At 36.6% G+C, this 15408-nt stretch overlaps 1 protein-coding gene across 8 annotated transcripts; it reads left to right on the forward strand.

The window, feature by feature from the left end:
- The first annotated feature begins 380 nt into the window (after nucleotides 1-380).
- On the forward strand, nucleotides 381-13911 carry LOC149098709 (uncharacterized). Of its 8 annotated transcripts, none has more exons than XM_089278641.1 (8): nucleotides 381-626; nucleotides 2771-2857; nucleotides 3281-3405; nucleotides 3506-3578; nucleotides 4768-4828; nucleotides 6551-6644; nucleotides 11652-11921; nucleotides 13114-13911. In XM_089278641.1, the coding sequence occupies exons 6-8, from the start codon at nucleotides 6581-6583 to the stop codon at nucleotides 13356-13358; spliced, it is 579 nt and encodes a 192-aa protein (XP_089134767.1). In that variant the 5' UTR covers nucleotides 381-626; nucleotides 2771-2857; nucleotides 3281-3405; nucleotides 3506-3578; nucleotides 4768-4828; nucleotides 6551-6580; the 3' UTR covers nucleotides 13359-13911. The 8 variants fall into 8 exon arrangements, with proteins under 8 accessions (XP_089134767.1, XP_089134765.1, XP_089134770.1 ...); XM_089278639.1 differs by having other exon boundaries at nucleotides 3313-3405; XM_089278644.1 differs by having other exon boundaries at nucleotides 3316-3405.
- The last annotated feature ends 1497 nt before the right edge of the window (nucleotides 13912-15408 follow it).

Below are 15408 nucleotides of genomic sequence, written 5' to 3' on the forward strand. Positions count from 1 at the left end.
ATTTTTAAATTCCAAACACTCGCTCCTCGCGGGATAAATCGCGATTTCTCATTTACATGAAGTCTCGAGACACGCGCGCCCATTTTTCGCACGCGCAAACAGTTCCAAAACAGCACAGGACTGCAAATAACCATCTCATTATTTTACGTTGCAGTTTAAACGCCCTGAAGAAGGCAGTAATGCCGAAACGGCGGTTGATTTATACCGCCATTAAGCGTCTCTTTAAGAATATTTTTAACATTTACTTGAAGCTTTCAATTACTCTCGTGAGTCATCTCGTGACACTAAATTCAGATAAGTTCGGTGAGTCACGCAATACCGTAAGTTTGTCAGGCAACGCGCGGATGGAACTGGCAACGAGTCCGTGTCACATTACGCATTCCAGTTACACACACACCCAGAGATTCGTCTGCAGTGATCATTGTATGTCCTCAGTCTTTATTGGCGTTTTGGGTGATTAGCAAACTAGCTAAGAGTTCATGAGATTGATCAGTGCGTTATTGAAGATCTAATTTGCCGTATTTACGTGTGTTTGTTGGGACTGTGATAAGCTGAGTTGAAGTTCCTGCTTCTCTCGATCTTTTCTGCGTCACTGATCTGAATATTTAGACGTTTCGCGAGACAAGGTAAGCTTATGTTTTGATGATCGAAGCTCTTAAGGTCATTCTAAAACCAATTCCTTTCACTATCTCCAAAGCAGCAAACCCTTTATGTTTAGTCATACTGTAAATTACAACTTAGTAGTTTAGAATTCCAGAAACAAGATCAACTGAAATCAGACAACAATCACTTTCACTTTTGAGTTGAGTTTATCAGTTATCTGCATCGAATTACGCATCACTTCAGTGATTTCCTTTTGCAATGTGGTGGAATTTGAATTCTGTGTAATACTTGTGTGTCGCTTTCTCTCAATTTCTATGGAAGTAAAGATACAGAAGCTTTTGTTGTCAGGCATCTGAGCGTGATGAAGCTGATTGTGCTTTATGTTGAGAAATTGCCAAACTATTTGAATGTTTTGTCAAGTGCTGATTGAAAAATTGAGCCGATGTCTGGTGAATAAATTAACACTGTTCAGCTGCAAGAAATTAGTTCTTCTTGAACTGGAAAGGTTCAATAAAATATTTTTGAAGAAAAAGAGACGCTGCTTATCAAGTATTACCTGCTTGTGGAAATCACACAAATCAAGATTGTTAAAAAGTTTGGACCTGTCAGTATTAAAACCTTGTATGGAAACATGTCACATCAAAACAAAACTGCTTCCAAGAGTCTTCCAAACAAAGACTATGAATCATGAATATTGGCATGGCATGAGCAGTGTAAATCTCAGCTCCAAGGATTGTGTGTGAAGGGTAACCTCTGTAATATTTAAGAATAATTTCACAGTAATAAACAAAGAAACAAATTATTATAAGCCAGTTGTGGCATCCAAAGCCATTATTCTTTTCCTGCTCATCAGTGTCCAGTCAGACAGCTTTACAACTGTTCAGTCTTCAAGTTGGTGACAGCGAGGAAAAGAATCATTTGTTGCTTGTTACTTAACGCAATGAGCCATTATTTATGATTTATTAGTTTATGCATGACATAAGAACGATTGGTTGAGGTTGCATGACCCAAATATTGTTGTCATTGTATAATAAGAGTCAGATTCTGTTGTTTTCTGTCAATAATATAAAATGTTTGATTCTCTCATTTTTAGTGGCAAACTTTTGTTGACAGTCAACCACTGCATTATTTGATACATGCAGATGTCACACAGAAGGCTTAATTTGTTGCTTGTTAATTAATGCAGTGCAGAGACCAGTGCTCGAAATTAGAGGTCTGAGAATACTAAAAAATGATCCAGACAACCATTTGTCTGTAAAATTAAAGGCCTGGTTGTCTGAGGAAAATAATACTGGATGACCTCAGAGGAATAATTGAAGTACTTACCATTTACTGTGAAGTCCAATCGAATAAAAAAAAAGGCACTATGTAAAAGATTTGAATCTGGTGTTTTGTTTGTTGACGGAAGCCGCAAACCACCATGTTTTCAAACCCAGACCTGCCCAAAATATTATCGTGCACAGGTAATCATATCTTTTTCAAGGCATTGTGTGAAAGTACTTCTCAAGTTATCTACTATACATTTGCAGATAAGAAAATTCTGTTAATTTGTCTGGGCTGTCAGAGAGTAGCTAGCCAGCTTTGGCGAAAAATCAATAATGCTTAATTAATGCTTAAAGAAATTGAAATCTGGGAGGTCACCAATATAAATTTTACCTTTTTGATCCTAAAGAGGCATTGTTATAAAAGCATGAACTTTGCTGATTGAGCAACAAAATTGCATGGAAAAATTCCAAATTTTTTCCCTCAAAATGCCAAAACCAGTCAAAATAAGTGTAAAAAATGTACTCTATGCAATTTCCTTCTTATCCAGGAGATTTACTGAGCCATACAGGAGATTGGGAGATTCAGTCTGTATCTGATTCAGTCTGTATCTTGGAGATATAGTGTGTATATGTGAAATTCAATCTGTATCTGGGACATTCAGTCTGTATCCAGGAGACTCCCAGATAATATGGGAGATGGCAGTGAGCGGTATATCGTATAATATTATTAGTTTATGGATGAACCAACAGGGACTAATTGAGGTTGTAATGGAGTCACACCTCATTAATTTAGTCTCACGCATATCCCAGATATTTTTGTCCTTGCACATAAATTGGTTATCTGTAGGCTTAATTTAATACTGTTGAAGTTTTTGAAGTTGCATTTTTCTTTTTTCTTTCAGTGCAACCAGGCTGCAGGCCTTAGCTTGTCACAACATGTAAATTATCTGCAGCACTCAGTGATTACAATGATTGTAATGCCTCCATAGGTTAGCATAATTTTCTATGTATGCATATTTTAATATCATTTATGTACATGTAGAAGAATAACTGCAGGACTTGAGTTTTGTTGATATAGATACTGGAAGGACAAAGATAGCCCATGGCAGTTATATAAATCCCATGCATGTTGTAAAGTTCCATGTTAAGGTGATGTACACAAAAAATTAATTATAACCTGCAAATTGTGGTTATTTTCTGAATACATGTACCTCTGTATAAATGTCCATATTAGAGAGGCAAACAACTACACGTACATCTAGAGAGGTGTCCATCTTAAAGAGATAATTTTGATCAATCAAGGTTCAATTGAAGCTGTTATCAATCTTTGAAGATTATTTTACTTAACAGACCAATGGACAGGAAACAAAAATTAACATACATACATGTAATATAATGAAAACCTCTTCAAGACAATCATGTCTTGAATGGATTCTTTTGTTAGCAGGAAAATGAAAATTTGTAAGGAATAAGCAAGCAGATGTCTCAATCTTTTTCCGAGTGTTAAATTGGAAGACGATGTTTTCAACAAGATTGGGTGAGTCTAACAAAATAATATTGCAATAATGGAGAGTAGGGAAAGTTATAGGCTAATAGAAAAATATCAACTGAGAATAAAAGTTATTATTTTCTTTTAGTAATTTCTCTGAGTTTTCAAAGGCAGCAGATTTCTTGGACTATAGGAAAACAGCTGTTTGCTGTCACAAAGAGGTGATCAACTTTTTGAAAGAATATTACTTACTGCAATTACTGTTTTACAGTCGTGGTAAAAATCTCATCTACAGGATAATGTGATACACTGATTTGTTTTGAGGCAGTTAAACAATTGAATTCATATTTGTGCAAGTGAGAGGTACAGTGTGTATTCATTCCCCTTTGAATACCAAACTTTCGCCAAAAAATACCGTTTTTAACCATGTAGTCAGGTTTTTTAGCTGCCATGACGCTAAATAAGCCTAAGTTTTGCTAAAAAAGCTTTTTTTTTTTACTAAAAGGAGAGATTTTTTGAGGATTAGGTACAAAATTGAGCAAAACTTCAATTGCGGGCATGCGCATAAGCCAACATTTGGACTTCCTTTTTTTTTTTGCCATTAATCGTTCTGAAGTTTGTTTGCTGCCCCTTTCCTCTCTGTTTTTCTCGGCCCGTTTACACTGGCTACCTTTTGCATTGTATGCTCTTTCTGGCTGCTGTGAAAAGTTGGATGTTAATTACAGGTGAAGCCTAGAAATGGACCTTGATCAATCATAGGCGTAGTGGACCATTTTACCACCATTTTTGCACCAAAACTGATAACGTTGTTTTTCGAGTTACGACGTCGGAATGTCATCAATATCTAAACCTGACCATTGTGTGGAAAGGCCTAGCCTAGTGCTACTATTTGCTTATCAAGGATATCTGATGACATTAAATTGATGACGTCACAAGTGGTACAAAGAGCACGACCATTAATTACCCATATATGCGTAGTTGGTATTCAAAGGGTTAACTACCCGTTAAATATATGCATGAATAGACTTCTTCAAGCTTGAAACAGCTGTTCACTTTACTACTTTCACCCTGCAGTGCACAATAGTGTGATGGGAGTGGCTTAAAGGACCCTTTGATTTATCAACTTGCTGATTATGTGTCAGTCATCATTGTTTTTTTGTTTTTCACTTGTGAGTACTTTTTAAACCCTATCCTCAGTAGTGATGTCCAATCATAATTAGAAAGTCAAATTAGTTTACAAATTTGGTTGAACAATGTCCCATGACCAACTATTATTTCCAGATCAAGAATTGGTCTTTTATTTTCATAAGCAATGCACATGCAGTTTTAAAGACAGTGTAAAATTATTCAAGTTTAAAGTAGCACAGTTTGGTTAAAAACTTAATTTTCATATAATTTTTCATCTTTCAGTGGTGCATTTTGCAAAAGAAATGACACAGTCTGCAGTTATGCCAGCTTAGCCAAGAGCAAGGTGATTAAATTTACTAAAATAGAACAATAAAACTGTACTTATTCTAAAAAAAAAAAATGTATCATGTTTCTATCAAGTTCTACAATGCAGAAACATGATTGGAAGTTTGGGAGAGCGAGACATGCTGTGGGAGCACCAGCCAACAGGCGAGTGTGTTCACAGCCTTTTCAAGTGCTTTGAAACTTCAATGAGTGCTTCTATAACTCAATGGAAACACACAGAACATATTCAGAATTGCCATAGGTCAGAAAATGGTTAGGGAAAAAATTCCTCCAGGTCAGGGAAAAGTCAGAGAATTTTATTTTGAGTCAGGGAAATTTGACATTTTGAAGAAAAGTCAGGGAAAATTGAAATGATTTAACATGGCTGATTTAATACCATTGAAGGCTGGAAGAAACATTTTGGGTCACTGTGATCTCAACAATAATTATTTTTCCTTAATGAAGAAGGGAACTTTGTTGAAAACTTATCAGTCTTTAGTTAATGGACAAGTGGAAAGGATGCCTATAAGTTCACACTAGAGGCCGCCAACTATATTTTACAGTTTGTGTTTATTTGGTCAGGGAAATTTTATTTTTATCAAGGAAAAGGCAGGGAAGTTTGAAAAGTGATGTCTGTGGCAACCATAAAAATAAGTTGTTTACTTTTCTCTTTCTCTTTGCTTGTACCATCATTATGTCAACAGCTCGTGGTTAAGTGCTGTGTTTCTATCTAGTTTTAGTATAAATCTACTAGCGTTCCATCATGAATGCCGTTCTCTGATTGGTTACGCTACTCACTATCTATTCTGTGATAGATAGTGAGTAGCGTAGCAGTGTGCCCCTGTTAACAAAATGACAGCTGCTTCTTGGCGTTTTGGAAGTGTCTGTGAAGAGGATTTAGATAAAGTTTTGGATGACCAGAAGATTTATACTAAAACAATTAGATTATTCGCTCTTGATTTCTACGTATGATAGTTGACACATGATAGAAATCTCGAGCTCATAATCTAATAATTGTTAAATAGATGCACGATCTGAAACTAATCAGCACACATGTTTTCTTTGGGCTTTTTTCGGTAAACTCTAAATCACTTTAGAGCAACTATTTTACACTGCAAACTGCTTTGAGTTCTAATTTTTAAAAATTGCATCAAATGGAATATGTTTTATGTAACATGTTTATTCATGGATATTTAGGAGCCAGTGAGAGTTTTCTCAATAATGAACTTGGCTGTGTTTGTGTCACTCATAGAAAATGTGGGCAAATAGTCACTAATTAATTAGCAGACTTTCTAAAGCCAAAAAAAAAAAAGATGATTAATAACTTTCACTAGTAGAATATTATGTGCATCAGCTGCATGTGATTGTATTGTATCAGTAGCTGGACAACAATGGGAGATGCAAGTAAACCAGCAGAATTTTAATGGCATACACTGCATGTTTTAGAAGACTCCACTTTTTACTCATATTTTGATGCTGGACCTTTTCCATTCTTGCCATGATTTATTTTATAGTCCAGTCATGGCTCTCATTAATTGAGAGGCTGGTGTTAATTAAATTGTAGAGAAGCCATCAGCACTTGTCTACAGTTACATATATGACCCTAGTGACGTAAACTGATTGTAACGTTATTCGCACCAAGGGAATAATTAATTCTTTAAGTGGCCTTGGTTACTTAATATTTACTTTTGTCTCTGCAGGCAATGAGTTTTGTTTGTACATGTATGTACTATGTTTGTAGGGAAGTCTCTAAGTGCCTCAGTTTGTTACAATGTCAGCACCTGAAAATAACAGGGATAGCAGTTCAAACCAAGAATCCCAATCCAAGACCCAAGGTATTTATTAGCTATTTTGTTGAACCATAGATTGCATCTTAACCCAGTGCAAAACAGTTCGCTGAACATCTCAATTACTTTTATTAACAATAGATAATAATTATTAATAATATAATAAAAGATCGTGCTTACTATTGTTAGTGCACACCTGTTCTGCACATCATGTAAGGCATCATTACGTGCCACGTGTATGCTAGGGTTGAAACTGACACAATTAACTGTGCTACCAAGTGCTTGACTAAAATGGAAGTAAAATTTTCATACTATGGTCAAATCAAGTTTAATGAACCAGTGTATTGAAACCAGGAATACCAGAATAGCAGCATATTGCTAACCACTTACTGTTGACGGCTTCTAACTGTAAACATGTACATGCAAAACAACATGCAAAGCAAGTGCAAGTAACGGGCACCAAAAATGTTTAAATAACAGTGCTCATTTAACTTTTAAAAATGACTGTGTGGTTTAACCCCTACATTTCATCTAATGAAATGGTTAAGCAGCAAGCTGATTCAATATGACTGTGGTTAGTTTTTGGTTTTCAGAAAAAGCTATTTAGATTGTATTTTTGCTGAACCAGAGGAGAGCTGTCAGGGTCACTAAAAGTGCTATTGTGACGATTTGGTTATTAAAAACATACCAGAAGTCGTTTTAATGTTAACTGCTATTTGCCAAGTAGATCTTAAGTTTATAAATGTGTTTGGTTTTCTGTATGTAAAGTTGAATTCTAAGGAAATCTGTGAAGAATGATCTTTTCCTTTTTTTTTGGAAAAATGCTGACGTCAACATTTTGTGAGATTCAAGGCTAATAATTATGTACATTGTATCTCGGAAAAATGTGTGTTTACACGTACCTCTAGTTGTCTTTGTGGATTCCAATAGCCCTTGCTAAGATGTCAGTACCTTTTCCACATGGTCCTCGTCTGGCGAGAAGGACCTTTGTAATTCGTATTAATAATGAAACAAAATATGGAAATCCACCAGTTTTTTCTTTCACTTCTTACATCATGTCTGGAAAAGGAAAAAATGGTTTGGGAAAAGGATTAAATGGTAACCGGTCGTTTAATTGCCTACATGTCGTTTCGCCTACATGTCGATTCACCTACTTCAAAGTCGATTCGCCTAAACGATCAAAGTCATGACGAAAGTCATTATCAATAACAGGACAGATGCATGAAAAACTGACGTCAATATGTTTTTTATGATAACAAATTGTCAAATTGTCTGCTCTCACTCATTCGCACATGGCATAAATCATATCCAACAATATCTCATATCCAACAAGCATGAGTGGAATAATAATAATTATTGTTTTATTAAAGACACCCCAACATATAGAAAACTAAGTTAGAACAAAAGTAAAAACACCTCAAAAAGCCACGCATTCGCTTACCCTATTTGTAGAGCATGGTATAATGGCTCATAACCCATTAGGTAAATTAGGTGAAGAGCATGCAAGAATTTCTGCAGTTATCGTAAACTTCTTTATTATTCGGACTTTTTGACTTTCTGAACAATAACAGCTAATTAGTGCCTTGCACGCACAAGGTACATGTAAGTGTGATTTTTTTCTCCTTGTCTGTCAAGTCTGGGGAAGATATTCCTTAAATTGGCTGATGGCACTAGGAATTCATTTGGTTTCAGAAAAAAGCTAAAAAGCATTCAAAGAGCAAGATACTGCTCCCTGCAGGGTCTCTGTAAAATGCAGACTGGATGCCAGCAGATGGCAGATGGCAGATGGAGTATTGCAAAATGCAGATGGAAAATGCGGATGATAAAATGTGGATGACAAAATGCGGATGGAAAAATGTGGATTGAAAAAAATGGAGATGACAAAGTGCGGATGACAGTGTGCAGATGATAAAATCCTTGTGAGGGAAAATTAACTTACGATGTTTCCTGAAAGTCCTAGTTAACCGCGCGGCCATGGGCCGAGCGCGGTTCATGTTCTACCCTTGGTTTTTTTTTTTTTTTTTTTTTTTGTCGGAGACCAGACGCAGATCTCCACTCGGCCAACTTTAAATTACGCAATCGGTAATGTTTACTCGCCAAACCTTGTTTCTTCAGGGTCAACAGAAATCTCAGATTATAAGATCACGCCGAACCTACACGTTACAAAAAAATCTCTTCAAAACCCTGACATCGAAGCGATATATCACTTTAGCGTTAATAGCTACCTCATATCGGCAGTATTAAAATCTATTCGTTAACAATCCAGCTTCATCATATTAAAATTTCAACGAAATCGAACAAAACCAGAACTAAATATTATTAGATTTTTTTTGTAACCTAGCTTCATTGCGTGAGTCGACAAAGGAAGCGACGGTCGCCCATAGCCACCGAAACACATTAACATAACCAGTGAACCTACGTTTCGGTCAAAAAAATCCAGGATTATTGCCTGAAAGCTGAAAATTCAAGAGGAACATCTTTTTCGAACTTTTCTCAAGTTATTTAGACGAAAAAATGACCTCGGGGACTCCAAAAGAGAACGAAACAAAAAACAGAACGAGACAGTGAGAAGAGCCGAAAATTTATTCACCGCGTGGCCTTCGTTACGTTCACGTTAAAAAAACCTTACTTCTGGATAATTTCAGCCTTACAAGTCAGCAACTGGTCCCAAATTACTTTCTGTATCCTTACAAATGTCCTGACTTCCATCTCCGAAAGATTTGGCTGCAATTTTTTAGCAAATAAACATTTCGCCGACAGCAATCACCATTACGGTGGCTTGCAACTAATTCGCTAACTTTACAAAACCCTCCCGAGGGGGGGATATGACGAAAAGAGCTGAAAAATGATGACCGGAAATGTGCACTGCGTTCCGACGGTAGTGCTAAGCAAACAGTTAAATTTTAAAAGCGCGGTTATAAGATCTAACAGATCTTCTTGTTGTAAATAAATGAGGCCAGCTCATGGAAGTTAGGCTGTGAGAATTCCAATATTTTTTATTCAATCACTAAACAGAACCAAACATTTTTACGCCTGCCGAATCCAAAATAACCCCGATAAGACTTGATTGAATAATAACAGACTAGACTTTTATTGTCAGACTCCGTTCTTCTTTCACTGCATCGAAGGACTTTGGCTGTCTACTATTAAGCAAATTTCCAGAAAATGGAAATTGTCAATTCAAATGACACACCGCTACAATAACTGATCATGCCCCACTGTACCCTAGTTGAAAGCATTGTAAGGCACATGGAGCATTTGCATATGCACAAGACTCTACAAGACGACCTCAAAGGCCGGTGACTCTGGTGCAAGTGGAATTGTACGGACAATGCAGCTTTATATAGCGACGATTCCTTGAACAAAGTTACCTTTGTTGGTTGATCGAAATTATATCGAACGGGTACAGAACGCTTTTTCAAAGAACGTTTTTACAGCTTTTGCTCTCATACAGATTTTATGCAATTAGCGAAAGAAACTGAATTCTAGATATACAGAAGTGCTAAAAATAGTACTGCACTTTCTTGCAGGAATTTTCACAGTCAAAATTAATGAAAATTAAAATTATCGGAACTATCTTTTCCTTTGTGTTTCAACGTACGAAACGTCAGAATTTCTTACAATTGACGTGATATGGAAATTATTTTACATCTCCTTTTTTCGTCTCCTTTTTTCGTACAAAGTAACCTGAATAGTTAGACCCTATCGTCCACCAGTAACAGCTGAAGATGACAATTCACTGAAGCATGTCACCGCGTGGGAATCTGACAAACACAGTCGATTCCCAACTGAATATAGATATTCAGGGACGTAGTTTTTCTTGTACAGTTTGACGGTTTTGCTAGATAAAAACTAAATAATTTACTATCTTGTTATATCAAAGATGGCTGCATTAATAAAATGGAGAAAAATGATGCCAAAAATAATTCCGGATTGCGATTGAATCCATCAATAAGATAAAGGTTTTTAAAATCATCTCAAGAGTCAAACCATATCATAGCTCTTTCTGTCGACCACAGTTATTGCTCTTCTTGGATTTTTAGAAAAGAGCATTAATCTGACAAATATTTTGACCATCGACCATCAGAGGAAACAATGGTATTATCTTGCTGTGATGATTGAATTCTGTTGACGGATATTTGACTTCTCCCTACCTAAACAATTAAAAATAGAGTGCCGCCAGTTTATTAGCTTGTGCAAACTCTCTTTAGATAAAGTCTCTACTTTACTTTACAGTACTGCTATTGTCATTGTAGCTAGTTAATTTCCTCTCCCAAGAATTTTGTCACACACTATTTTCCATCATTTTATCTTCCGCATTATGTTATCCGCATTTTATCATTCATATTATTTTGATCATCCCACATTTTTACAGCTGTATTTTATCGTCCACATTTTATTATCTGCATTTTCCATCTGCATTTTTCTATCCGCATTTTGCCATCCGCCATCCGCCACCATTCATTCTACATTTTACAGGGACCCCTCCCTGCAGGCTGAAATATTCGAACAGTGGGATGATTTCCCCAGTTAGAGAAAAACTGCTAAACAATTCCATTGTGTAGCTAGAGAGTACGAGTAGGAGATTAAATTTGTTTGTTTACTGTACAACTGTTGTTTTGTGATTTTCCTTTTGACCTCCCTTTCACCAAGTCTGACAGTGATGTTCATCTACTGTATCTTCGCAAAATAGCTTTGACTTAAGTGTCGGCGAAACAACTTAGATCGTGTAGGTGAATCGACTTCAGTGTAGGCGAAATGACTTTGATTGTGTAGGCGAAACAACTTCCATGTAGGCAAATTGACTTGTAGGCAAAACGACTTGTAGGCGAAATGACCAACATTCGATTAAACAAGTGCAAAGTTTAATTTTGTGTACAAAGATTTATTTTATGAACCTGAAGCTTGTTTGACGCATGATATCGAGCAGCATTACATGTAGTTGCCATGGATAAATTTCATGTTTCAACGACAGGATAGATAATGTTTTTATCACTTCGATTATAATGCATTAAAATTGCATCATTGGTTAACTGCAAGCTTCTCCTCTTTCAGACACAGTCGCTTTAAAAAAAGGCAAACCTAGTGACCTTGAACTAGATGACTTGGCATTACAGATTGGCGCAGTTTGGAAAAGACTCGGAATTCGCCTTGGCATTCCTCATGATGTATTGGAAGGAATAGCTGCTAATGCTGAAGATAAACCTTTTCAGATGTTACTTCGCTGGAGAAATACAACAACTTCAGCTACACCTTATCATGACCTCTACGATGCCTTGTGTCATCCAAGAGTTGGTTTAAATAGTGTGGCCAAAGAATTTTGTTGTAAGGAAACTACATGATTTATTTTCCTACAGTACAACTTCGTGATGCAGGGCAGTCAGTAATTTGTGAAATAGAAAGAACCCAACCCCATCTTTTTTCATTTCCCAGCCTACTTCAAAAATAATTGATAGCCCTGAGTTAAGGAACATTGCTTTGCATCATATGTTTAGTGAAAAGTATGTTACTGTATTGTGTGGTTCCAGAAAATATCCATACCCCCACCACGGAGAGAATTGGAAATTCGGGAGGGGTGGGGGGATCAAAGACCAAAGAAATTCGGGAGGGGATGGGGGTTGGACAATCGATTTAGTTTCCAGATGTCCTTTGATTCAATACCGATTCAAGTATCGATCTAGCTGTTCAGAAATCCTTTCTTATACCTACTACGTGTAAGTAGATCTTCCACATGAAAAAAATAGCAGCTTGAATACTTGTATTTGAATCACATTTCTTCAAAAGCACTTTAGAAGCGAACAAGTGCGAATAACATGCTGGTGTGTGGAAATGGCTGCCATTACTTGTTATCAGTCTGCATGGAGTCACCTTGTGGATCAAGAAGCACTGGTGACTAATCTAGTTTGTGCTCACATCAGTCTTCAAACCTGGCGAGCAGCAGTCGATTTCTTTCATGAAAATGAGTTTCTTTATAAAGATAGAAATGATGTTAAGATTTCACAAACTTGAGAATTTCTTGTCTATGTTTATTTCTGTCGATTTGTATGTAATTTTGCCGTAAAATTGGCTTTTGTCATGAGTGTGTTAGCGATCGTGTTCAGGATAAAAGTGTGGTGTCAATTTCATCTACATTCACCAGTCCTTCAAGCGAAATTGTACCACATTTACGAAGGGACTTAGTCATATAGGAAGGTAATTTGACAAGTTACCATTTTATATATTTTCTTTTAAAGCATGTTTCAGTAAATTGCTGTATGTTTTCTTTGTGTTCAGACGTTTCGATCAATCGAGAATAAACAGCGGTGACGTGTAATGCAGAGGGTTAATAAGTGGTTGGAGTGTTTGCTTTAACTTTAATGCACTTTCTCTCCAAAACTATTTTTTCCAGACGTTATAGGGGGTGTACTGTAATACTCATGGAAATTCCGGAGGGGTGCATCGTGTTATTTCTATTTCTACTATTGTGTATCATCGTTACCAGCATAGTTAAAGTAGAAAAAGTGGTTTTTTATTGCAGACATATCAGCTGGGGAGGAGAGTTCAAATAGTCATTCCAAGAGAGAGTTTCCATCTTCAAGTGATCATTCAGATGCTAAACGAACCAGGCTTGCAGGTATTGTTGTAAGCGACAATAATTGTAGTTGTATGGCATTCGGAAGCCCACTGTCATGCTGTGATGCTATTTTCATGGTGGAATGTAAGGTTACTCCAAACCTGTGCGGAGCTACCTATGCTAAATTTTCTTGTTTTCAACCAAATTAAAGTTCATTATTTAAGGTAACATTTTCCAAAAAAAAAATGAAAATAGAATTGGGAAAAGAGATTTTTTCAATAAAAGTGAATAAACCGTCAATGTGTCATAATCCTCAAAAGGTATAGACTCCTCAGTGACCTTTTAGTGGGCATTAATAAGTAAGATATTGAAGCTCTTCAGTTTTGGTAGTGTTAAGGAGATGGTACATAAAAATTTAATATGATATTTCATGGTGGTGCAAAACAGTTTTTTACGAATGAGCCCGGGGAGTGAGGAAAATATTGTTTTTAATGGGAGAAATTAAAATTCATGTCTTCAAGCCACCATATATTGTCTCTGGCACGTTTCCTTGTTTCCCTAACCAGAATGTAGTTGTTAGGTAAAGGGCGTTTGGTAGCACTCGATTTTGGTGGCATACTGTGTTAAGGGCAGTATTTTAAGCACACTTCTTGTTGGAAAACAGTGAAAAAGCTGTTGATTCTTGTGGCAAGAAAAGAAACTGGATAACATGACCGAATCAGGCAAATGTGATATCTGATATCCTGATTCAAGACCAACCCTCCCCCCCCCCCCCCCCATTCAGTATGTGAGACCTTCATTTCCGTCTTGCCTCTTTAGCAAGCACAGCCGGCAAGAAGAACATTACTCAGGTCCCGGATGTTGTTTCACATAAACTTTATGACTGGTGTATTTTCCTGTTAAACACTCGTGTCTATAAAGTTAAAAAAAAATCCAAATTACAGTCTCGAATAACCATTTCACAACCAAAAAAGAATCATAATGGGTCTGAGTTCAAAACAATTGCCAGAATTAATACTTGTTATCAAGAAAATTGATTTCTTAGAGAGAGGCATTGTAAAAGGGCACGTGCTCAACAATTCAAAGGGAAAACAAAACTTGAGAGTGGTGGCCATCATCAGTAGTAATTGGCTTAATTGTAATAATTATCAATGATCCTCAAAGCTTTGTGTACTTTTCTGTTCCCAATGTTAAGATATATATTTCTGGCCAATTGGTTTAAACGAAGTTTAACTTGCACTTATAAGCACTGCTATTCCATCACACTGTAGTAGAATAGAAGTGTGGAAAACTGCAAAGTCCTTATATAAAATCGTGTGTCACACACCAGGGTTTTATGTATTTGTAGCACTTAGAGAATCAGAGTTTCTTTGGACATGTATTATCCCCGCAGTTTCAACTGGTGTGAAAAATGTAGTAGTGTGTTTGTAAAGTATTTTGTTAAATCTTAAAGTGCAACTGAAACGAAATTTTCGTTTTCTCTTTTATTAGCCCAATCTATAGTTTCAAACGTGCTTAAAATAATGGTTGACTTTATTTCTGTCAAATCCTGACGGTAAGTGCATTTTGTAGCTGCCGAAAATTGACTTTTTGGAGCAAAACTGTGTCCGGGCTCTGGAACTGAGTTCATGGACCTTGTGACGTCTCTGGTTGTATTCACGCAGGAAGTGCTATAGATTCTCTCTTGTTTTTACTTGATTTATTCAAGTTTATTCTTCATATTGTCGATACCTACTAGTTTTTTACCTTGTAATTTCTGTCCAGCCTTGACAGGAAATACACATCATAAACGTTGGAGGGCGCCAAAGAGTGTCGATTCACCAAAATGAATGCTGCAGATTAGAACAGCTCAGTATACTTTTCGAACATCTTGAGTACTCGATTGGAGACTTCGAAGACGAGTGTGGCAACTTTTATATCACGTCCTAAAGCCGAAACATGATATATCGTCGTCTGTTTTCGGCCTGGTTCTGAAATTTGGATTCTCACGTTTATCTAAGGTCTATTAACAAGGTTCGAATATATCCTCGGCAACTTTACCGCATTAAAAGCGGTAAGCGTATCAGCCATCCGCACAATCACAAAGTTATTAACGGTCCACAAGCTTTGAATCGAGCACTTCTTTGCACACAGAGGGCATCTTTTTATGATACTAATAAGTGAGAGTTGTTGTGGTAGACAGAGAGTATCTTTGAAAATTGTGATCCACAGCAGGGTTTGCTTTATCGCCGCATACGTATTCAGTATAAACAAAGCGAG

The sequence above is a fragment of the Orbicella faveolata genome, unplaced genomic scaffold, assembly GCF_042242905.1.
Source record: "Orbicella faveolata isolate gen_17 unplaced genomic scaffold, um_ofav_v1 contig_46, whole genome shotgun sequence".
NCBI lineage: Eukaryota > Metazoa > Cnidaria > Anthozoa > Scleractinia > Merulinidae > Orbicella > Orbicella faveolata.

Coding starts and splice junctions, on each gene's coding strand:
- LOC149098709 (XM_089278641.1), top strand. CDS start 6,581: ATGTCAGCACCTGAAAATAACAGGGATAGCAGTTCAAACCAAGAATCC. Junction 6,645..11,651: donor ATCCCAATCCAAGACCCAAG/GTATTTATTAGC, acceptor CTCCTCTTTCAG/ACACAGTCGCTTTAAAAAAA. Junction 11,922..13,113: donor TGTGGCCAAAGAATTTTGTT/GTAAGGAAACTA, acceptor TTTTTATTGCAG/ACATATCAGCTGGGGAGGAG.